General features: G+C 49.2%; 1 protein-coding gene across 9 annotated transcripts in view; it reads left to right on the forward strand.

Moving 5' to 3' along the window:
* CASZ1 (castor zinc finger 1) overlaps positions 1-23716 on the forward strand; it is a 272945-nt gene that overhangs the window by 138626 nt on the left and 110603 nt on the right. For 2 of the 9 annotated variants that reach the window (XM_075906431.1, XM_075906428.1), the window contains exon 1: positions 7344-7826. The exons of 4 other annotated variants lie outside the window; for them this stretch is intronic. In XM_075906431.1, coding sequence (XP_075762546.1) covers positions 7778-7826 — 49 coding nt within the window. In that variant the 5' untranslated portion in view covers positions 7344-7777. Of the gene's footprint in view, positions 1-7343; positions 7827-8646; positions 10257-23716 lie in introns of those variants that run through there. 3 more of the 9 variants (XM_075906424.1, XM_075906432.1, XM_075906430.1) reach the window with 3 other exon arrangements.

Below are 23716 nucleotides of genomic sequence, written 5' to 3' on the forward strand. Positions count from 1 at the left end.
CAAGGTGGTGTCTTGGTGTGTGCAGGATGAGGTTATTAGCATCACGGCATACGTATGTTAGTCATGAATGTGTGAATGTATGTGTGCATGCTTTTTTGTGCCTCTGCATGGACTTATGCCTTCACACAGGAGTGTGTGTATGCACCAGAGGGAGGCAGATTAACAGGGGTGGGAATATTAAGGCCCGGGGGCCAGATGCAGCCCAGCATTGGGGAGTCTGCACTGGCACTCCAACCTTCCCACCACAGGGCGGGATCACACAAAATCTACTAGTCTGGGCCCTTTGTGAGGGGAATGTGGGGAGCGTCTTTCTCCTCAGTTGCGGGCCACATCGGTGAGGGTTTGGTTTTTCTTTTTTGCTTCTCACTTGTGTGCAGCCCCTGACTGATTTTTCTGTGGGTCAGTAGCTCCTGACCCAAAAAAGGTTCCCTACTCTTAACTCCTGAGACTGTTAACTCTTTGGAGCAGGGTGTGTCCTTTTGTTCGGTGTCTGTACAGCATCTTGCACAATGGGTCCTGGTCCATGATTGGGGGTCTCAGGCACTGCAATAGAACTAATTAGTAATTAGTAGTTAGTAATTAGTACTAACAGGTCTGCCAGTGCCATTTGGAGGGATCTTTCTAGAGATGGAGTCTTGGGTAGTTTCAGAGCAGAGAACTCTGGGCTAGACCAGAGCTGGCTTTATGGGCACCATCCTTACATTTCAGGGTTATGAACATTCATTCCTGGACTCGGTTCCATGGTAAATCTACACCCCCCCCCACTCCACACCCCTTGCCTCTACCCTAAATCTTTGTGACTTGCTTCAAATACCTTTCCCCGAGCACCCTCCGGGCCCATGTGCAGCATGTCGCCTTCCTCAGAGTGCGTTCAGTGCTTTCTGGCTTGCTCCTCAGAGGAAGTGGTCAGATGGCAAGCAGCGCTGGGCTGGGACACCTGCTGGACCGGCCAGGGTTGCTGGCAGAGCGCTTGGTGTGGGGGTCTAGTGCCGAATGGCTTGAGTAAAAGCCCAAGGAATAGTAAAGTGGCATGAGCTGGGCCCAGGTGCCAAAGCCCCTCCACGGCCCCGCCCTATACCCTGAGACTCGGCATCATGCCTTTGGCAGTGTTCGCCAGGTTCGTCATGCCAACAAAGTGATTGAAACCGAATTGAAAAGAAAGGAGTGAAAGAGCAGGAAAGGGGAAGAAAGCACGGATTGTCTCTCCTGCCGCCCAGGCCTGGAGGCCTCTGGGCACCTCCCTTGATGAAACAGAAATCAAACAAAATTACAGAAATAGGGCAAGAGCATTTGCCTAATAAATTCCCTGCGCAAGAAGGAGTGGAGGAACCTGGAGATGCCAGATCCCCAGCCCAAGAGCCAGAGCCCAGGTGGGTCTAGAGCAGAGGGCACTTTGTGAGCCCTAGCAGAGGAGAGAGAGAGAGAAAAGAAATGGAAAGCGAGATAAATAGAAAAATGAAGAGGGAGGAGATGACCAGGGGGTGATGTCCCATATAACACGGTCCTCCAAAATGTGGCATATCCCCTGCTCAACCCTGGTACAACCTCCATGGGGAAAGCAGTAAAATGTAATGATAATAATTAACCACCCCTCGCCCTCTCATCACAGCTTTCATCTAAGGATCTCCGAAAACCTGGCAAACATTAATTAATTAAAGTTCTTAATGCCCCTTGGAGGCAGAGGAGGGACTACTGAAGTGCAGCCACCTCTGGGATGGAACACAGCAGCTGCAAGACAGGGTGACAGGCACTGCCCTTTTTCCAGGCATTTGGGAGGTCAGCATGTCCAGGAATTAGAGTGTGTGCTGAACCAATTCTGCCTTTGGGAAGCTCCGACCTAGTGGTAGGGAGGGGGCAAAGCTGCTGTCTAAATGAATTCACAAAGGGTCCTGACGGAGCAAGAAGCCAAGCAGCCCCAGTAGGAGGGAAGAGCAGCTTTTTCTTGGGTAAGAGGCAAAGAGGGAGGATGGGGAAATAAAGCCTGATCCTGTGACTGGAGATCACTAAGATAGAAAAGCAGCCTCCCAGTTGCATCAGCTCCAAGGCGTGGACCTCACTTGAAAAGGCTCCTCAGCAGGTGGCTTCTGGAGGAGGAGCAGGAGTGGTGGTGAGAAGTCCACACCAGAGTCTGCAGTGGGTGGTGGGGGGAGAGTGTGGGTTGGTGTGATGGCCTGTGGATGTGTGTACATTTGAGTGTGTGAGCATACTGGTTTTTTTTGTAGGAGTGTGTGCATGTCGTGTGCACATGTATTAATGTGATACTCTTCACTTTTATGTGTGCAGGAGTACAAAAATGCATTCAGGAGGCATGTGTGTCTATATGACAGTGTGTGTACACTCTGTGTGTGTATTGTTGGTGTGTGCTCGCCTCAGCCTGGGGCATGGAATACAGAGCTCGGCTCTCAGCAAATTATGGTGACAGGTAAAAGAGCTCCGACCGTTTAATTCTTGTATGTCTGTAGGAAATTTTAGAGAGGAGAAACCTGTGTTAACACAGAATGTTCCTCATGGTCTGGAACAAAAGGGAGATTCCCAAGAATCGTAGGCCCTGAAAGGAGGTGCCAGGCCAAAATCAAGCCCTACAATCCCAGCCATGAAGGCCGACAGTCCCTTTCAAGTAGCCGTTGGATTTCTTCAAGCTGGAAATGAGCATTGTGGCCTAATGGCTTTGGGAGTCTTTAAATAAATGAGTGAGGCAGGAAGCCATCGAGATATCAGGATCTGGTCCCTCTGGCTTCTGCTGGTGTAAAACGAGGTGAAGGGCTCCACTTTGGCTGGATTCATGGCCCGGCTCCACCAAGGAGCCCACAGGCCCAATAATTGGCCAGGTCAGTGAGGAAGGAGTCTGGCCTGGAAGCCCTCAGGGTAGTTCGAACTAGGTAGGCTAATGTAGGCATTCGACGTTGCAAATCAAGCCTGGGATTTAAATATCCCGCGCTTGATTTGCATCTTCCCAGCCGGTCGCCACTTTTTGAAATTTACAAGTCTGGACTAACTGCCCGCGTCTGCACGTGGCAGGGACCCGGTATTTTGAATTAAAACCCTAAATTGAACTACCCGTTATTCCTCCTGCAAGGACATACCCTCAGATTGGGAGCTCTAGTTTTCTTCCCTAGGCGTGAATGCCCTGACCTGAAGCTGCCCTCTGACTGGACAGCTGTTCTGACACTTGGACAGGGCAGTCAGTGCCCTCACTCTTAGGCAGGGATGGGCAAAAGTGCCTCCGCAGACCAAATCCAGCCCGCCAAGCGGGTTGATCTGGCCCGTGGAGGCCCTGCCGTTCCCCTGCCCCCGAGCCAGTTGGGCCCTGAGGGTGGGGGAATGCCCAAAGCCTCCTCCTGCCCTACCCCCTGATTGGCCTGGGGGCGGGAGGAGCACGCAAAGTTTCCTCTGCCCTCCCCCCCCCACCTGCAAGGAGCACGCGGCACTTCAAAGTGCCGTATGCTCGTGCAGGGCAGAGGCAGGGCGAAGGAAGCTTCGTGCAGCTCCTCTGCCCCCAGGCCCTGATTGGGCGGTGGGAGCACGCGAAGCCTCCTCCCTCCCTGGAAGGAACGCGTAGCACTTTGAAGTGCCGCATGCTCCTAGCAGGGTGGGGACAGGGCGGGAGGAGGCTTTGGGTGCTCCCCCGCCCCCAGAGCCTGGGGACAGGGGAGCTGCACAAAGCTTCCTTCGCCCTCCCTCAGCCCTGCGAGGAGCGCACAGCACATCAAAGTGCCCTGATTGGCCTGGGGGAGGGAGAGCGCCCGAAGCCTCCTCCTGCCCTACCCCTGCCCTGCGAGGAGCACGCAGCAGGGCGTGGTGTGGGTGCCTAGTGGGAAGGGGGGGCAAAGGGGCTCCCCCACCCTCAGACCAATCATGGTCTGTGGCTGGGGTAGCCCAGAAGCATACTGGCCCCGCCCCTTCTGGTTTAGGCCCCTCCCCTTCTGAGTGGCCTGGGGGCACTTCAAAACTTTTTGAAGTGGCCTCCAGCCAAAAATTATTCCCCACCCCTGCTCTTAGGGCATCAAGGCCACACCCCCACCCTGTATGGCCACTCCCAGTTCTTGACCTGTGAATGGGGCCTGTGTTGGACTCTCTCTGGACTTGTGCACTATGTCTGGTTTTGTGGCAGTGGAAGTCAGGGTGGCTAGAGCCCAGCAACGTGATTCAAACTCTCTTTGGTTCACATTGGTGAACGCCCGCCCTTTCCCCTCTTGTTGTCCTAAAGAGTTTTACACATCAGATTTAGGGCCTGCCATGACTGTACCAATGGGGTCCCTGAGCTAAAAAATGGATTTATGGGTTGTAGTTTGGGCATTCATTGGCTATTCCTTAAACTCTGCCCGAGAACCTGCCCTGCCAGAATCCATGTCGCCCAATACAGGACGATTTAAGAAAAGAACTCACAACCTGTTCAAAATACTTATTTAATCATGTAAATATTCTTGTTCGTTTGTTTTAAAGAAAGAGACTCGTGTGTGTTTACCCAACACGCCTCTCAGAACCTCCCTAACATTCTTTTCTACTTAAAAATAAAAGCAACAAAAAATGAGGAAATTCAGGGCAAAAAAAACCATAACCTCGTTGAGGCCAAACACACCCCTGGTGTAATGGCACTGACTTCGTGAGGCCTGTGCTAGCAGTGGGATTGGCCCAGTGTGTTTAAATAATGTTGAAGCTTGTGACATAAACCAGTAAAACACCCAACAATTCAGAGGGAACACTACTGCTCTGGCCTGAGTTTGTTTTGTACTGTGTACATACGTCCATGGTACACTTGTGTACAGGGTCATCCCACATTACATTAATGTACACACACACACATATTACACTTGTGTATACAGAACTCTCCTGTATTACACTTGTTTACACCCCCCATATTGTACTCTCATATACATTCTCTCTCTCTCTCTCTCTCTCTCACACACACACACACACACACACACACACACACACACAAATATTATACTTATACACACACATACACTAGTACACACCCTCTGCCTTACCCTAAACACATTCTCTCACACACAACACTGTTTACTACACACTCACAGACGTCTCTGCACACTAGGGATGTAATAGTGTAGTTGATTAATCGATTAACCAGTAAGCAAAAGTTTATCAGTTAATGCTATAGACTATGCCCATTTCCCCCCTCCCCCTGCCAATACATTTTTTAGCAGGCTGGTCAGCAGCCCAGCTCAGTCCTGGTTTGTGCAGGGTCCAGGACCTACCCTTATTGTGGTTCTGCATTTAAAGTGTATTAAGAGCCAGGCAGATAGGCAGCCAGGCTCAGTACCAGCTTACACCAGGTCCGGGAGCTCAGGGCTTGCTGGCATCTCTTTTCCCCCACCCCAGCCCCCGCCCAGACAGGGTCTGCTGCCTTTGTATCAGAGGCAGCAGCGTGGGATGGCAGGCAGGCAGTCTGTGAGGGAAGCTGGTTTTTAAACTGGCTCCCCTTGTGGACCAGCTCCTGCCTGGCACCCAAAACTGCTGCCTCTGATACAGAGGCAGCAGCACGGAGTGGCAGGGATTCCTCGGGAGTGGAACTGGATCTCACTGGCTGCTGGTCCCACCCCCAGGGACTATAGAATAGATAACCGATAAGAATTAATGAGGTTAATCGGCTATTCAATTAACTGATATTTAACATCCCTACTGCACACCACACACACTGTAACACGCCCATTTGTTCATTCTCGCACCCATACATGGATTAATTTTCACATGCAGACATTCTCTCTTTAGCACTAGTGCACGCTCACAGACACCCTGCCTTGCACGCAGCACAGCCCCTCATGTTCATCCACCCGCAGTCTTTCTCTCTCTAAAGCTGCAGGGATTCCTGTGATCAGATCACTAATGCAATAGTCTGGGGAGAACTGTTTGGTTCCATTGGCCCTTTGTTCAGTTCAAGTTTCGTGCTGCCCTGTTGGCGCAAAGACTCAGAACTTTTCTAGGTGACGTCTTAACAAAAGCATCCTGACGGCTCACCTAGGATTATTTTTATTGCAATTCCCAGTCATAACCCAGGACCCCATTATGCTCAATGGATCAGCTAGCCAGGCCCTGATCTCGGCTGTACCCATGCAGCGCCAGAGTTACATCTCTGTAAGGGTGCATCTGCACTGCACCTGAAGCTTGAGATAAGCTACACAATTTGAGCTACACAAATTGCATCGCTTATTTTGTGTCAATTTCGAAATGGCTTATTTTGAAATTTGGCACTGTCTACACAGCACTTACTGAGACATAAATTGCTATTCCAAAACGTCCCTTACTCCTCGTGGAATAAGGTTTACAGGGACGTTGGAATGGCGAGCCCGTTACGTTTTGAAATAACAGGCGCCCTCAAAAGACGCGGAATAGGTATTTTGGGATACCTCCGGTATCCAGAAATAGCGCTGCACCGTAGATGTAGCCTAACTGAGCTCAGACTGTGGCCCAGTATGTCCCAGCTTTTGGGTGTATGGGACCATATGCATACTGTGGGGGCCAGCACAGTGCAAGCATCGATCCATTGACGCCTGCCGTCTGTGTGATGCAAGCCAGAGTGCAACACAAATGCAAAGGTGCATTTCTGCAGAATTTTTTCCTCTTGTCTGGTGGGGTTTGTTCTGATTGAGAGAAATAATAAGTAGCAATAAATGCTGGAACAACCCTAAGGAGGGGAGAAAAATACCCAACTCCTTTCCACACCAAAAGCCCCCCCAAAATGCGATTGTATCTCAAATTCTGCCAAGCAATCCCTAAGTTAAATACTGAACAACCATTAGTTCATGTTTGCTTAGCACTTTGAAGGGCCTGCGCTGTACTCTCATCTGTACCCATGTAGTCAAAAGGGACTGACTTTAGAGTAAAGAATGGATTCTAGTCTCCTTTACATTGACATGAATCTGGAGTAACTTAAAGCGTGGCTTCCAGTTGCACTAGGTCTGATTTTGGCCCTTCGGAGGGGGTGCAATCCTGTGCAGAATTTGATTCGGGTCAGATCCTGATCTCGGTGAAAATCCAGTTAATTCTACTCAAGTCAGTCCCTATCACCAGTATCAACCCAACTTTTATTTAACATAGAGAATCCCCTACAGGATGTATCCCCCAGGCAAAGTGCTTTGCTAGTTAAAACAGGACGGGGGTGGGAGAAGAGAGAGACATTGAGCTTTAAATCTCTATCCCTTGAACCCATGCCACTAAGCTTCCTGGCTGCTGGGGTTTGGTTCCTGATGGGGTGTGTGATCACCAACCTCGTGTGTCTCTTTTCTTTTCTTTTCTTTTCTTTTCTTTTCTTTTCTTTTCTTTTCTTTTCTTTTCTTTTCTTTTCTTTTCTTTTCTTTTCTTTTCTTTTTCCCCGAGTCCCGCCTCCCCGCCTGGGGAGCCAAAGGTTTGGGAAAGCAGAGAGCCAATAAGGCCGGCCCCTAGCAAGCAGCCCTGATAGGGTAATGCTGCTTGGCTGGGCTTTTTGTCAGAACTGCTCAGCTCGCTAGCTGGGAGCTGGTTCCCTCAGCATCTTCCCTGGGAGGCAGCGAGCAGAGGCTGGGGAAGGCACCCTGATCTTTCACCTGCCCTCTAGCCAGTAGGGAAGGCCAGGCAGGAGGTGTGGCCAAGCTCTGTCCTGCCAATCACCTTCATTTTTGACAGCCAGCCTTCTCCTCCCCCCCATCACCCCCCCCTTCACCAGTGAACTCTGCTGCCAAAGTGTTCTCGGGGAGGTCCGTCAAAAGCAATGACATCAGTATTTTAAACCAACTTGTTATTCGGGGAGCAATCAGTTGCAATTAGGTATTAATTAAGTATTATGAAAGTTGATTATTTGAGTGAATTCGGCTTTCGTCTCTCCGACTATGGTAAGTACAGCACAATTGTTCTTTTCCTGTCCCTTGTTCTTTCAGTTTACACACACACACAAAAAGCCCCTTCTGTGCCGGTCTCTTCTTTTCCCTCCCCTTTCCCTTTCATTCTTTCATTCGTTCTTTTTCACCCAGTGCTGCTCTTTTTTATTTTTTGTTTCTTTTCCTCCCCTGCCTGTGTCTCTTCTCTCGCTCTCTTTCCTGCGGGCGCGACCGATGGGACCGGTTCGTCTATAAATAGTTTCTCTTTTAGTTTAATAAACTACCCAGCACAGCTGATCAGCTTTGGGTGGCCTCAGAGAGAGGGGGAATTTTAATTTCTCTTTATTTTGTTTTCCTGTTTGGTGGGAGGGAGAAGAAACTTTTTTAATGTTCCCAAAGCCAGTGCAGGGGTGTATGTGTGTGGAGGGATGACATGTCATTCTGATATGGGAGGGGTATTGTTTTGGGGCGGATTCCCCCTAATGGAGGTAACTTAATAAGTTTAGAGTGTGGAAGCCTGAGAGAGTATGGGGGGAGTAGCTTAGAATCAGGGTACTTGTCCCCCAGGTACAGCTCAAGGTGGGAACTCTCAGACTCTTTCGCTTTTCTTTCAGTTGTTTTACGGAAGTCCCCCCCCCCCCAGCCTCTTTCTGTAACCAGATAAAGTAAGGGGGGGGGGGGAGGCTGCTTCAAGAGGATCTCTCTCTCCCGGTAGATTTCAAATCCAAATCTGTTTGCATGATTATTTGGGAGGCAGTCGAGAGAAACTCCAGGGTGAGAGAGAGGGGAGGAGGGAGGGACAAATGGGGTAAAGGGGGGAGGATGCCGAAGGGAGGAAGTTTATGGAGGTTTTGAAATGAATCTGCATTTATATATAAGGCATGTGGGTTGTTTTTTCTTTAAATTTGTAACCCCCTTCTAAGCTCTGGTGTCCTGTTGGTAAAGGTTGCTTGTCAGGTTCCTGTGCTGTCTAAATGAAAAGGAATTTAATTTATTTGGGACAAGGTAGTGTCAGATGAAGAGGATGCTTATTACATTTAATGAGTTTTTTTTTTCACCCGGGCACATCTGGGATGGGTTTGTTTTTGTCTTTTCCATGTGAAGTATGTAGACTCTGGGAGGAGGGATGGCAGGCCCCCTCCTTGCTGGTTTTGGTTTCAGATTACAGGGCCAGGTATCGGGACTGGCTGCTGTTTTGCTAATGAATTTTGTAGCCCAATCTTTGGCCTTAGTTCTGGTGTTGGGCCAGCAGGGTGTGTGGGGCCCTCGGCCTGTTGTCAGGTTGGGGGACGGGTTGAGTTTGAGGCACGCTGTGTGTGTGGGTTAGAGTTAGGGTTGAGATTTCATGGCCCAGTATGATGGCTGGGGTGTGATTTCAACATGGGATTCGGTGGTGGCTGGGTGAATTATGTTGCCAGGCCTGGTGTAGGTCTTGGGCTTGGAGTTCGCAACCCTGTCTGGGAGTTCGGTACAGGTGAATTTGGAATTTGTCAGGAATCCCTCAGGTCCCATTTCCCATTAAATGGGGTTCCAACATAGTCTTTCCAACCCAGTCCTACTGGGAAAGTGAAACAGCATGCCCCTCAATGATTCAATACCCCTCCCCTCTTGTTAAAAACTACATGACATCAGTGGGCCAAACCAGCTTGCACTGGCAATCTTGTCATTTGGATCATTATTGTAGTATATTTTTACAAGTGATAAGACTGTAATAAACTGGTTGATGATTGACTGGCCTGAACTTTGAACTCTGCTATTTTGCTTCAAAAGGATAAAGTTGTTGTTGTTGTTTTAATGATATCAGGAATTAAAAAGAGCAGGAAGGACACCTGCACCTTGATTTGAGATCTCGGTTGGCCCAGGCCTGGGTGTGTGCTGTTGCATCTCTTCAGTAGAGCAAGTAGCTGGGAGGCTGAGTGGGTAGGGGAAGTGTTAAAGTTGTGGTGAATTTAAGGAGGGTGGATAATTTAAAGAGAACTAAACAATGATTTGCCCGCCCTCCTCCATCCCTATTTCCAGGAACTGTAGAAGCTCCTAGATTGGGGATCAAACTGTAGCTGTGCCAGGTGTTTACAACTATAGTTGGCCTGGTTTCAGGACCTCTCTCCATTTTAAATTCCTCTTCCTGGAGAGGTAATGCCTCCTGCTGGCTGGAGTTGTACCCTGTCAGCCAATAAGTGCAAACACTCCCTCCTACCTGCAGAGTCAACTAGCTTCTCCAGTAACCAGCGCCTGGGCCTGGGCCTCCTCTTTCCTGTCCTGTCATCATTTCTATGGAAACTGCCCTCTGCCCCGCACCCTTGTAATGCACGCCTGGTCTTCCCCATGGTGCTCACAGGTAACATGGACGTTCAACACTCTGACTGGGGCTCAGGGTGCGAGGAGATCTGTTTAGGCCAGCATTACAGCCTACATGTGGGTGAAACCATCTTCTGTGATCACAAGGTAAAGATCTGCCCCATAAATACCTCCTCTAGCCATTATCTTCCTGGAGGCCAGCTTACTTCCCTCCGTCATTTTGGCTTGAATTCTCTCTAGTCCTTTAGGTCTTGTATCCCCAGGGCTGTATCTGAAGGGTGGTTCACAAGAGAGAGGGAAGTCCACAGGGACCACTGTTTCCTCTAATCTTTCCCATGCATGTATGGATTTTTTTCCATCCATGTGCGGAATGAATTTTATGTGCACTGAGGCATGTGCACTACCACTAGAAACAAAAATTTCTAGTGGTGGGAGTTGAATATCCTGGACGCTCACTGATGAGGACCCAGGGTATAAAGTCTGGAGGTGTGGTCTTACTAAGGGCTTTGTACATTGAGTTAATGTGTGGGACCTCTATTACCAGAAACTTCCATAGAAGTTAAAAGTAGGAAAGATCTGCCAGGCAGCTGATCCAACTGGGGCCAGCATACGATTGTTCCCTATGTGTGTTTGTCTAGGAGTCTGCTTTAAAATATCCGAAGCAGTTGGTTCCCATCATTTTCTGTGGGACCCTTCCCTCATCAGAGTTACCTCAGTACAAGATCACAGGAACTGCACTCAGAGTGGGGACAAGGAGCATAGGTACTTTGGGAAGAGGGGGCACTTTAATATTCAGATAGTTGGACGCACTCAATTTTCCAGTAGGAGATAATTTTGTATTTTCATAGTGTAAAATACTGTTTTCAGATAATAGTAGAAATATCCCTTAGGGTGGGGACACCACCCTTGTTGCTTCTAAACTACAGCTGCTGGATTTTAAACAGCATTTCGATAAAAAAAATTAGGGTGTGTATGTACAGGCAATGTACTGTATCCTTTCACTGTAAACAAAAAAAGCACCTACTACACGGATAGAGAACACAGCGTGTAAGTGGGTGTGATCAATACAGATACTGGAGCTGGGCGGGAGTAAGCATTTATTACGTAATTTTTGAACCTTTAGTTTCTTTCTTGGGTTCCCTGAGATGTTTGCCCTCCTCCCCTGTCTGCTACCCACCAATATGGGGAAGGCCATGTAAATGGGGAACCTTTCTGCAGTTTGTTTTGGTTTTGGTGGAATGGGTAGAATTCTACAGCAGGGCTTTCGTGCTTTAGTCAGTTCCCAACAGCCTCCTGGTAAACTCTTGCAGATTTTTTCATAACAACTGGGCTGCCCTTGTGTCTTGGGCCTACTCTTGACTTACTTTCTACCATCAAAAAGTAAATCTGGGCTGTGGAATGGCTGCCTGTTGAGTTTCACATGCAAAAGTTGGCTGAAAGTGGCTGGGAAGTAGCAGGCTGGTGCAGAGAACGTGACTTGGGACATGGAGGAGAGTGCTGGTGTCTTTCCCCTCCTGTCTTGCACCTCCAGGCTGCTGCCGCTTTTCATCCACAGGGATATCTTGTGGTCTATATTTTTTTTAGGGTGGTGGGGTTCCAACTAGGAGTCAGTTCAGAGGAATACCATCGCTGAAAAGGCCCAGCTGGCTTTTTGGCCAACCAGAAGGTGGTTTGGGACAATCCATGTCTTGGTCTCCCTTTGCTAGCCAGAGAGGGGGCACAGGATATTTTATTTGGGGAGAGTATGGACAGAACCCACATCCCAACATCCCACATGGTACTGTTCCCCCTGGTTTAATGTGGACTGGATCAATTTGGACGTCTTCAGCAATAAAAAATGCCAATGTCGTCCTAATTCACCAGGCCCCGAGATGACAGCAAATTTACATTTTTTAATTAAACTAGCAGCCAGTTTTTATGAGAGGGGGCTGGGTTATGCAAATCAAATGGTTGTGTACGAAAGATTAGGAGAGTTTGGGAATAAATTCCACAAATGCTAATAAAAAAAAAGAGAGAGAGAATGAGAGAGGGACATTGTTCCATTAGCCCCTTTTAGACTGATTTCCCTGGAGAGAAGGGGATGTGGGAGTGGAGGAGGGGGGGGAGGCTTTCAGAAACAGGTAAAATCCATTTTGAGGATTGAAAGCCCCCATCAGACCAGGACCCCGCTGCTCCCTGCTTCTTCTCCCAGAGCAGCATGGCGTGTGGGGCTGGGAGGGGCACCAGAGACAGGCAAAGAAACTTATTAGCCTCTTATTCTGACTGTACAAGTTAGAAACACAAACTGGGATCTATAGAGCTGCCAGAAACATGTATCTTGGGTGAATAGCTAGGCCAGATGCAGAAGGTGGGCACTCGGTGGATGGAGGATGGGCTGGCAATGGATAGCGTGAGGCCCAGTCAGGTGAGGGAGTGTAAAAGGGCTGGGCCAGATGTAAGGGGAGAATGGGGCGGTACTGGATGGGCCATAGGAGGAGATGAGGCCTGGACAAAGACGGGACCAATCTGGGTAGGGAAACTGGGAGCTAGATGAGAACAAGGTTGGGCTAAGGAACTATGCAGATGAACAGGAGCAAACACTTGCTGCATGTTAGATGGTACAGGGCTGGGCTGGCATGCTGGATGGGTGCAGGGTTGGATTGGTTGGTAGAGTGGATGCTGAATGGGTATGAATATATTGTTCCCTCCCACAAACTCCAAACTCTCTTCTCCTCTCTTTGGACTCCGTGGTGCTGATTTCATGGGAGAGCCCCTCACAGGTGCCTCCCTGTCCTGCGTCCCACTGGGCCAGCATTGCCCTTCCTCCTGTTTCTGAGGAGATGCCCTTTCCATCTGAACACAAAAGTACCGGAAGTATCCCCATCCCTCGGCCCACAAGGAGAGTAGCTGGCAGCACTGCAGCAGTGGGATCTGGTGGGGATTTTCGTCCTCCAGATGCTTCCCTACCAGCCCCATAAAAATATAAATTTGTAATTCACCTGGTTACAGCATGTTCCTCTTCAAAGTTCCTAAAGTCCTTTCTTTGGAGCCATTGAGGTTTCCCATCCTTATCTTCTGGCTCATGGGAGGTTCCCTGCTGATTTAGGGGATGGAGTCCTGGCTGAGGTACCAGGTACAGGGCAGAGCAATTGTCAGCTGCTGGGGAAACAAAAAAACAAACAACAAGCACAAAATGTTCCTGAGGTGGGAAACTGTTTGGATCTTCTAGTCCTGGGGCAGTTTCAAACTCAGAAGGAAAGCTGAGCCACACACAACCTGGTGAGAGAGCAAGAGGGGCAGAGAGGATGAGAAGGGAAGGGGAGAAAGACAAGGAAAGCGTGGGGTGCCGTTCACTTGCTGACCTAAGTGCCCACAGCCCTCTGAGCACTCCTGGCCCAGTATGGAATTTGGATGCCCCATTCCCAGTGTTGGGTGTGAAATGATCATTCGCCCCCAGCCACCTGTGTGGCTTCTGAGAGGGTTGTTTCAGCAAAGCCCCTTGGCTGCATCTAGACTGGCAAGTTTTTCCGCAAAAGCAGCTGCTTTTGTGGAAAAACTTGCCAGCTGTCTATACTGGCCGCTTGAATTTCCACAAGAACATTGACGATGTCATGTAAGATTGTCAGTGTTCTTGTGGAAATGCTATGCTGCTCCCGTTCGGGCAAAAGCCCTCTTGTGCAAATGCTTTTGCGTAAGTGGGCCAGGGTAGACAACGTGGTATTGTTTTGCTCAAAAAAGCCCCGATTGCGAAAATGGCAATCGGGGCTTTCTTGTGCAAAACTGCATCTAGATTGGCACGGACACTTTTCCGCAAAAAGTGCTTTTGCAGAAAAGTGTCCGTGCCAATCTAGACGCTCTTTTCCGCAAATGCTTTTAACGGAATAACTTTTCTGTTAAAAGCATTTGCAGAAAATCATGCCAGTCTAGACGTAGCCCTTGTGAACTGAAGGGAAAAAGTAAAGATCTGCATAGGTGTGTCTAGGGTCAAGTGGAACCCACAGATGTGTACACACCCCTAACTGTGCTGCACACACACACCTGCTCCAGACATAGCCACACATGCTTGTATGCAGACACCCCCAGCTGCACCGGACACATACACACCTGCCCTGGAGACACTATCTTCATGCACATGCCCACTCATCTGTGCCTCCTCTGGACACAATACTCCATGCTCTTCTAAACACCTAGTCATGCTGTATACATACACATCCAGCCCTGCTCCAGACATTTCCTACACACTCTGCACAGCCACACTGCATGCACGGCCACACCCCCCCACACCCATGCTCTGTACACAGTCCCTGTTACATGCTGCTGTACACTCACTCTTGCTGTGCTGAGACCTCTTCTCTCATTCGGCTTCTGGAGAGGTTGGTGCCTCTGTGTTTTAGTTCTGCAGGTGTGTGGATGGGGCTAACTTTAAAGCTCTGAATGCTAAAATCCTCTCTTTACCCATAGGGCAGGCCCAGCATGGCCTGTGCAACGTGAGGTTCCTCTGCACTCCGCCACCTGTGCCAGGGTGCCTCTTGGCTGGCCAGATGGATGAGAGGGGAGCTCTGCTTTCTGGGTGCGTTCGCTCCTTGAGCTCTGCTGACATTGCTGCCAAGAGAGGTGGTAGAAGTGCTGGTGGCTTTTGTGATATAGGCTTCTTAGCTGCTCTGAGACCAGAGTCCTCTGAAGCTAGCAAGGAGGGGTCTGGGCAAGAGCCTTAGTTCTGGTCTTTCTCAACACCACATGGGTCTGTGAGACATGTGAGCATCAGGGGTCAGCACAGGCTGGGGGAGAGAGCTTTAAATCACCCAGCCACCTGGACTGTTAAATTATTCCCCACTGCAATTTACATGTTCCAATCAGCCCCATTCTAAAGGAGGCAGGTAACTTTCCAGTTTAGGGAAGACTGGGGAGCATTCATTACAGCTGGCTCTGGAGGAGATTCAGAGATAAGGAGCCCTGCACCAGCTTCTATCTCATCTCTGCTGCCAGCCAATCTCACCTGCAGGGCATCAAGCACAAAAGGGTGGGGTGTCAAACTGCACAGGACAGGAGGACGAAGTGGGTGAGGAGGGTGTGTGCATGCGCAATGGGGACCATCTTGCAGCCTATCAGAGTGGAGGCCAAAGGGCTGCTGGAAGGGCTGGGAGGATCTAAGCAATGAAGTTGAGTATAACAGAGGGCCCTGGCTTATTTTGGATCCCTTTTTTTGGCTAGGGAATGTTGTGTAATTGCAGAGGAGACATCCATGAGCAACCATATTAACTGAGGGGGGAGAGGCCTAGTGGTTAAATCCTGGTGCTCAGGAGAGACCTAGCTTCTATTCCTGGCTTTGGCCCATCATTTTCTTTCTCTCTGTGCCTCTGCTTCCCTGTCAATAATGCGGGAATTAACAACATACCACCTTAGCAGCCCAGAGCCGGGGATAGGCACTTCAGCAATGGGTATCAGTGAATTAGGGCTGGGGCCTGTTTATGGGCAAAGTGCAGGGCTGTGGCCAAGAATGCTGCTCCCCTAGGCAGAGTAGATCCTACTTCTGCCCCTCCCCAGCCTCCACAATTCTCCTGCCTTTTTGGGTCCTCCCTGGGCTTCCTCTGTCCTGTTCTTGTTCCTTAGTATTCATGGCTCCAGCAGAGGGGTCTTTGGAAGACCTGTGAGATCCCAGACAATAGGGGCAAAGTATCAGTGGGCTGTTACAGTTGTGAATATGTACTTGTTAGAAAATGGAAGTGATTCCTGAGAGAGCAGCCCCCTTGCCTGCGATTCCCTGCGGAACAGCTGCCAGTGGCATAGGCAAGGCCAAGGGAAAATTAGGAACTGGAATGTACTGTAGCTTCTCAACCTGGGAAACCATCAAACGCCAGTCAACGCCACTCGTCCTTGTCTGGTATTTCCAGAAAAACCTGGCGGGATCTGGCATCCTAGGGCGGAATTTATGATGAAAAAATAAAATAATAATAATAAAAAGTCCTGATCCCTTTGAGGCCTGAGTCATAGATGCATCTTCTCATTAAAGCAGCTCCACCTCCCTGCAAGGTGTTTGCCAGGGCAGTGCCTGTGCTTATCCACACGTTGGACTGACCCACCCATGGGAGCTCTCCTCTTCCCCATCAGGAATTCCTGAGCATGAGAGCTCCTCTGTTGCTGGAGGTCCTGTCAGTGCCCCATTTTCTACTGAGAACAGGCCTGACTTCTCCAGAAGCTGCACCACAACCCTTTCCCAAGCTTCTCTTCCTTGGACTGCTTGCCATTTTGCAGGCTCATGCATGGCAGTTTGACACACCTGCTACCCTTGTTCTGCTGTGTAATTCTGTGGGCAAAGCCCAACTTTTCTAGGAACAACCCCACCCCCAGCTCTGCTGGGTAATTCCTTGAGCACATGCCTGGCTCCCACACGATTCGGTGGGGGTTCAGTGTCTTATATTTGTTTGAAGCTCCCCTCCTCATTCTCCTTTCAAAGTGACCCCCTGCACAGCAGGCAGAGAAGGAAGGAAGCGGCTCCTGGAGTAATTACTGTCTGTGTGTCCTGAAGGCAGGAGCAGCTGTTCATGGGGAGCTACCAGGGTGGAAGGGAGTTGGGGGGCGTGTACAGAGGGCGGTTTGTTCTTTCAGTTGAACATTTTAAATGGACACACAGTCCGTCTGCAGTCTTTCCGATTCCTTTGAGGAACTCGGCAAGCTGCCGGGGAGGTCCCAGGGATCGGGGTCCAGGCCCCTCCCGAGGAGAAAGAACAGTGCTTTGCCCTCGTTTGCTGGCTGTCACTCTGTACGTCTCCTTCCTGCCACCTTATTTTTTCCTACCCTTCTCATTGTCTCCGTTTTGCTGTCCCTTTTCCTTTGTCATGTGCTCTCTCTCTCTCTCTCTCTCTCTCCTTTCCTTCTTTCTTTTCTTTTTTTTTTTTTTTGGCTAGGTTTCCCATTCACCCTCAGTATTTCAGTCAGCCTCTTTCCCATACTCTTCCTTGTTCTTCCTGTCATTCTCCCTCTTCCTTTCCTTTGTTCTGAGTCTTTCACTCTCTTTCCCTTTCACTCGTCCCCCTTCACGTCCCTCCCTTTCACTTCCCCACCCCTTCGCGTGGCTGAGTTCTGATGAGCAAACTCCTCCCAGTTAGAGGACTTTATGAGTTCTGTGACTTTCCCACCTAACTACAGAAATATCACTCAAATTGATACAAAGAGGCGGGCCCATGAAACTTTTCCTTTCTGTAAATCATGCGCCTCTTTAAGAGAAGCCACCAGCTCAAACACCCCGAGCAATTGTCTCTTCGTCTCCATTGCTGTGGGCTTGCAAGTGTCTGATGATGTTATTTCTGTCACTGTGAGTCTGTTCGCTGCAGACTTTTGGCACCTGGAAGCTCCAGGTCTGGGACAGGTAGGGGCGGGATGTAGTTTTTGGCAGGATCCCGACCACTTTGGAGGACGGTTTGTGACATCATTTGTTTGCTTTCTCTTTGCATTGTTTTATTTTCAAGAACGTTTGTTGAAAAATGCAGCCTCTGAGCTGGGGTTTGATAGCGGGAGATTAGAATCAGGTCTTAGTGCCTAGCTCTCTAGCCGCAGTGAGGGGAGGGATGGTGCAGGGCCTCTAGAAACTCGTGCCTATTCCTAGCCTTTCTGGGTTGGATTAAAACCTGCCTATGGTGTGGTGATGCTTTGGTGGAATGTTCTGGTTAGGCCTGGAATCCAGGATGTGGCTGTGGGGGAACCTTGCTGGGATTTCCTGTAACCTGTTCTGTGTTGCTAGGCTGAGTGAGCTGAGCCTGTTAGGACATCTCTGACTGGTTGGGCTGGGTCATATTTAGAGCTTCTGGTATGACTGAGGCTAAGTCTAGGTCTGCAGAACTGCATGGGGGAAAGAGGTGAAAAAGGACGCTTCTCTCCTCAGCACTCCCCAGAACAAGAAGTGGGCAAGGGAGACACCTCTCTGGAGGCACTCAGCCCCCTTTGGCTTGAGGAAAGAGCTTGCAGGTTTCAGCCAGACGGAGAACGATGCTTCCAAAGTAGTTGCGGGCACTATTTTAGTAGGGACTGTGGGATGCTGATGGTGTATCAGTATTTCCCATGGTTCTGATAGATGTTCCCTGGGCAGTGCTGATTGGCTGTGTCTCCAACCCTCTCCCACTCCCTCCTTCACAACCTTATCACCTCGGCCCCACGCCACACCTGACCCTCATACTCTCCTTCTTCCCCCTGCTCTGCCCCTCTTCCTCTATGAAGTGTCCTCCCTGTCATCTTTTGCTGTTTAGCTGATCTGCCTCCATTCCTCACCAAGCCCCACTCCAAACCTCATGGCTCCAGCTCTGCAATGGCAGCTATTTCCTCTGCTGGTGTGTGACACCCTGCTCCACCCTTGGGCTTGTCTTGTCTGGTTAGACAGGGTGCTTCTTGGGGCAGAGGCTGTCGTTTATTCTGCCTGTGCGGTAGCCAGCACAGTGGGCTCCAATCTCAGCCAGGCCACAGGCATGCCCATAATAAACATGGTCAATAATAATAATGGGGTTTGAGTCCAGGTAATGGTCATTTGTTTGGTGGTTTTTAATTCTGTGACTACTTACTCTCCATTTTCCGATGGCTCTGCAATGTGCTAGGCCCTCTGAAGGTGTATCCAGGAATCCACAGCCCCTGTCCCAAGATGCTGGCCCGGTACCCTCCACATAGGTCCAGGTTACTTGTGGAGCAGGGCCTTGGCTTCATCCCTTTTATAGTCACACTCTGGTGATCTGCAGAAAAGCACCAGGGAGAGCCTCTGTCCTGTTAACTGTTGGGCCAAGACATCCTGAGATTGTCTGCTCCTAGTAAACTGCGCTTCTGTCGGGATCAAGGTGACCTGGGCAGCAGACTAGGACAGGGAGCTAGAAACAAGTTCGGTTCAAGCTGAGTAACTTCTCACAGAGAGAAGGATGCATGGATGGGCAGGTGGTATTTGGCAGACAGCTGGCACAGAATGTCGCTGAGGTAGGTCCTAGGCAAAGGCTCTGCCCCCTTCCACCTTCCTAGCATGGCTGCAGCCTGAGTGTCATTGGGGCCTGAAATCTTGTGGTCGTGGACACATCTGTGCCCACAGAAGTTGTGGCTGGCAGCACAGAGAGAAAACCAGTAACAGTCAGGAGGATGAGGAGGTGGAAGGGGGAGAAGGCACTGTAGGCGAAAGGGTCTAGGAAAGGGTCACACAAGCCTATTTCAGGGACAGTGCTGGAGGAGGATTGATGACAGGAAAACAGGTCCCTTTCCTTAGCCACGTCCTTAGTTCATTGAGATCCAAAATCAGTGTCTTTCTCTGGGTTTGTCTGGAAAATGTCCCACTGCTACAGCCATTGGAGAGTGACACTGTGGGGGCAAGGCCTGAGGTAACCAGAAACAAGAGGACATAAGGAGGTATCTGAATCCTGTGGGGGGTGATTAATGAGGAGACAAGGGCAAGGTGCAGAGGTAGGTCTTTTGAGGCCTTGTTCTGAACTGACCCAGGCCTGAGCTCTGTTTATAGTCTGGGCTGCTTACATTCACACCAGTCACTTCTACTGCAGGACCTATCCAGTCCTCGGCACTCTTCCTATTGAAGACATGGTCCCCTTCTGAGAGGCATACAGCCCCATCCCCTGGGGGCAGGCGCTCCTGGCTTCTAAGTCCCATGTCCCCTGCCAGCCCCCCACAGCCAAGCGCTATATTTCCCTGAGCTGGAGCTGCATACACCACTGGGCTCTGTGAACACAGAGTTTGTTTTGCCAGGGTGACCTGTTTAATCATCTCATTTTCTGGTGGCCGTTTATTCCTCGTTTCCACGGTTACGGCCCCATTAAGGGGAGAAGCAATAAGGCAGCGAGTCAAACAGGTAATAAAAACATTAAAGCCATGTGCGCGACAGGGTGGGGGTGAGTGGGAGCGCAATGAGTCGAGACGGGCCATACCAGGGAAGACAGCAGGCTGTGGGGAGCCAGACTAAGGGCAAGGAGCACCCTTGCCAACCTCTTCCTCAGGAAAGATCTGGCCAGGAAAAAAGTACTACAGTATTCTACAGCACTAATCCACACCACTGCAGTCTAGAGCAGTGTTACTGTAGTACTGCAAGTAGCCGGGAGTGTTTCAGAGAATAGTACTGTTACTACAATACTGAGAATGGTTGTGGGTACTTCACATCCTACAGTACCACAAATGGCAGAGAAGACTCCAGATCCAGAGTACTAGTACTACAGTAATGTTCTTACCGTGCTGTGAATGGCTGGTAACACCACAAGTTACAGTTTTAATACAGTGCAGTTAGTATGGAGCCAAACATCCATTGCAATTGTATTGCAATTGTGCTGCAGCAGTAGTACTGGACACCAAGATACTTCTGGTTTCATTAGTGATATTACAGTACTGTTGATGGCCCAATGAGTGAAGTTCCTGACGTAATATCAGTAGCCAAAAGTACTACAGCTTGTAATATCATTAATACTCTAGTAATATATTTACTACAGTTCTGCAAATGGTCTCAGTCAGCATAGCATGTAGTGTTACTGTAGTGGTTTGGACTGTTCCGAGGTAGAGCACTTGTATTGGAGTAAAGAACACTGCAACCTCAAAGAGAAGGTGAAACGCCATGGAAACAGCCACCAGAGCCCTGCTCCCCCTGCCCCAGTGAGGCAATCAGGCTGCCAGGAAGAGTGCAGACTGGAACCAGTTGCTTATGAATCCAAGTAGCAGACAGACTTTAGATCCCCAGCTATTGAAGTGATCATGGCTGAAAATCCAAGGGAAACTCTAGAGTTTAGGCAGCATGGTTTAGGATGGTCATCTTCCCTGATCAGTGTGATGGAGGGACTCCTGGTCTGACTTTTCCACTGTGATCTGGAACAGGGAAGCAGCAATATCAGATGTCACTAAAACAAGGGAAGGGCAAGGGCATTCATCCCTCTGAAAGAGGGGGGAGGGGGCTTAATCAGCACCAATCACACCATCCTGGGCGTAGCAGATGGACAGTTATTTCACAGAGGCAATATTTCTTACGTTTATTGGGAGGATCAGGGCTTTTGTTAACACATGCTATTGCTCCTTAATTGTGTTAGTGACCAGACCTTTGGGAGCTGGTAGACTGGATCTGATATCTGATTCATTGATGTCAATCCAAATAACTCCATTGACATTGGTGGTTAGTCCACCTTTACATCTGTGTAAGTGAGATGAGTCTCTGGGCATGTGAGTCCCCTACAGACACGGACCATGGCCCAGCTGATGTGCATGAATTTCAAACTGCTATCAATGCCCCCATATAATTGAAAAATTAATGGAAGCCTAAGCAAGCCCATGCCAACAGATGAACCCATTTCAAAGTACGTGGGCCCCATTGTTATTGTTCCTTTTTCCCATCCTTTTTTATTGTATGTTTTACTATGGGGTAGGAGTCCGAGGTGGGGTTATGGTGGGAAATGTATAGGACATAGCTAGTGAATGGGCTATAGCTGTGATCCATCTCTCCTATCAGAGCCATGTGCTTGCTTTGATTGTCAGATGGAGATGGAAATGATACCACTGAGAAATTATTAAAAAACCTTGTTGGACAATATGAGTACTGGGGCTAAGGTTTCCAGAAGCACACCTTGCTGGCCAAGCATCCATTCCATTGAAGTTAACCAGGAGTTTTTCAAACTCACAACATCTTCTGGGAACAACAGAAGTTGAGCACACAGTAGAATCATACAAGAGTCCTGAAATCTATGGGAGTGAAATAGGAGCTCAGTATAATAGACACGTTCTAATCCCCCATCCGGGCAAGAAGGTTCAGACTGTAGAATCACATCATAAAGGGACAAAAAGTTAAGAGATGGGATTGGTTCATTAGGTCATCTAGGGCCATTTGCTGCTCAATTTATTCATGTAAATAGTCCAGTATCCTTCAGTAAACTTACTTGCACGAGTAGGGTGAGCAGGATTTGAACTCTTTCGTCTGCTCCCAGAGCAATGCAGGATTGCTCCATACAATACAACATACAGTAAAATCCCTCATTGCTTTGTTCACTTCAGTTATGAGCAATGGGCCTGGAGTAGATCTTGGGGTACATCTATACAGCAATGTTATTTCAAAATAAAAAGCCTTATTTCAAAATAACTTAGTCCACGTATACACAGCAGGCAGCTAATTCAAAATACTGTTGAAATACTGTCAAGCTGGAGGACTTCTTACTCCAATTCCTGTAACCCTCTTTGTACGAGGAGTGAGGGAAGTCGGTGGAAGAGTGCTCTATATCAAAATAAGCTACACAATTGACGTAGCTCAGTTTGTGTAGCTTATTTCGAGGTAAGCCCTGTTGTGTAGATGCACCCTTGGAGAGCTGAGGACTCATCTACTTACTGGGGGTGAAAGTCACCCCTATGCAGAGGGTTAGCACAGAAGACCGATGCACACAAAGTCCCTGGCCTTTGCATAGGGCATGAATTTCATCCTGTGTGAGAAGAAGTTAAACGGAACCATCTTCCATAATCAGTTTGCACAGCCCTGATATCAGAATGAAAATGTTCAGAAAAACAAACAGGCAAAGGGGGGCGTGGGCAGGAACACCTCAGGGAAAATGTGGAGAAAATAACTCTTTGCTGGCTTTCTCTGCTGAATTATTTTACTCTGCTGCCTGCCCTGCCTCGCCCTGCTTGGGCTTTGCTATTTCTGATCTTGTTTTGGGTTTTATAGTTTCTTTTCTCCTGACTTTATCAGAAAGCATATTTGTGGTGAGCGCCTGTGAAAGGACCCGGGCTGCTGAGTAAATATTCAATGTGCAAACGAGCAGTGTGACCTTGAGAGAAGGGGAGAGAGGAAGGGAGGGAAGCAGAAGGAAATTCATAAAAAAACTGTAAAAGAAAAAGAATGGGGAGAGGGGGAAACCCCCCCCCCCAAAGACTTTGCCAGATTGGACAAAGTGACATAAACGGACAAAATATTGTCCTTGATTGCTAAAAGTGGGGACTGGGCATCTAGCACAAGGTGTTTCAAGGGGCCCTGTGTCTCAGGGGGTATGTCTACACTACCCTCCTAGTTCGAACTAGGAGGGTAATGTAGGCATACCGCACTTGCAAATGAAGCCCGGGATTTGAATTTCCCGGGCTTCATTTGCATAAGCGGGGAGCCGCCATTTTTAAAACCCTGCTGGTTCGAACCCCGTGCAGCGCGGCTACACGGGGCTCGAACTAGGTAGTTTGGACTAGGCTTCCTATTCCGAACTACCGGTACACCACGAGGAAGCCTAGTCCGAACTACCTAGTTCAAGCCCCGTGTAGCCGCGCTGCACGGGGTTCGAACCAGCGGGGTTTTAAAAATGGCGGCTCCCCGCTTATGCAAATGAAGCCCGGGAAATTCAAATCCCGGGCTTCATTTGCAAGTGCGGTATGCATACATTACCCTCCTAATTCGAACTAGCGGGGTAGTGTAGACATACCCAGGGAGTGGTGAGCACCTACCCTCTGGAAATCAGGCTTCGTGGTGCACTTTTTGGCCCATTTTCACAAAGGGTAAAATTCACCCTTGTGCAAAAGACTGTCACAAAGTCCGTGCACCATTCCAGAGCAGGGTGTAAGTGGCACATAGGCTTTGTGTTGGGTCTTCTGCACATGGGTGAATTTAATCTGCCGTGAAATCCTCCTGCTGAGTTTCCTCATATCTGTCTGGC

This window comes from Pelodiscus sinensis, chromosome 23 (assembly GCF_049634645.1).
Source record: "Pelodiscus sinensis isolate JC-2024 chromosome 23, ASM4963464v1, whole genome shotgun sequence".
NCBI lineage: Eukaryota > Metazoa > Chordata > Testudines > Trionychidae > Pelodiscus > Pelodiscus sinensis.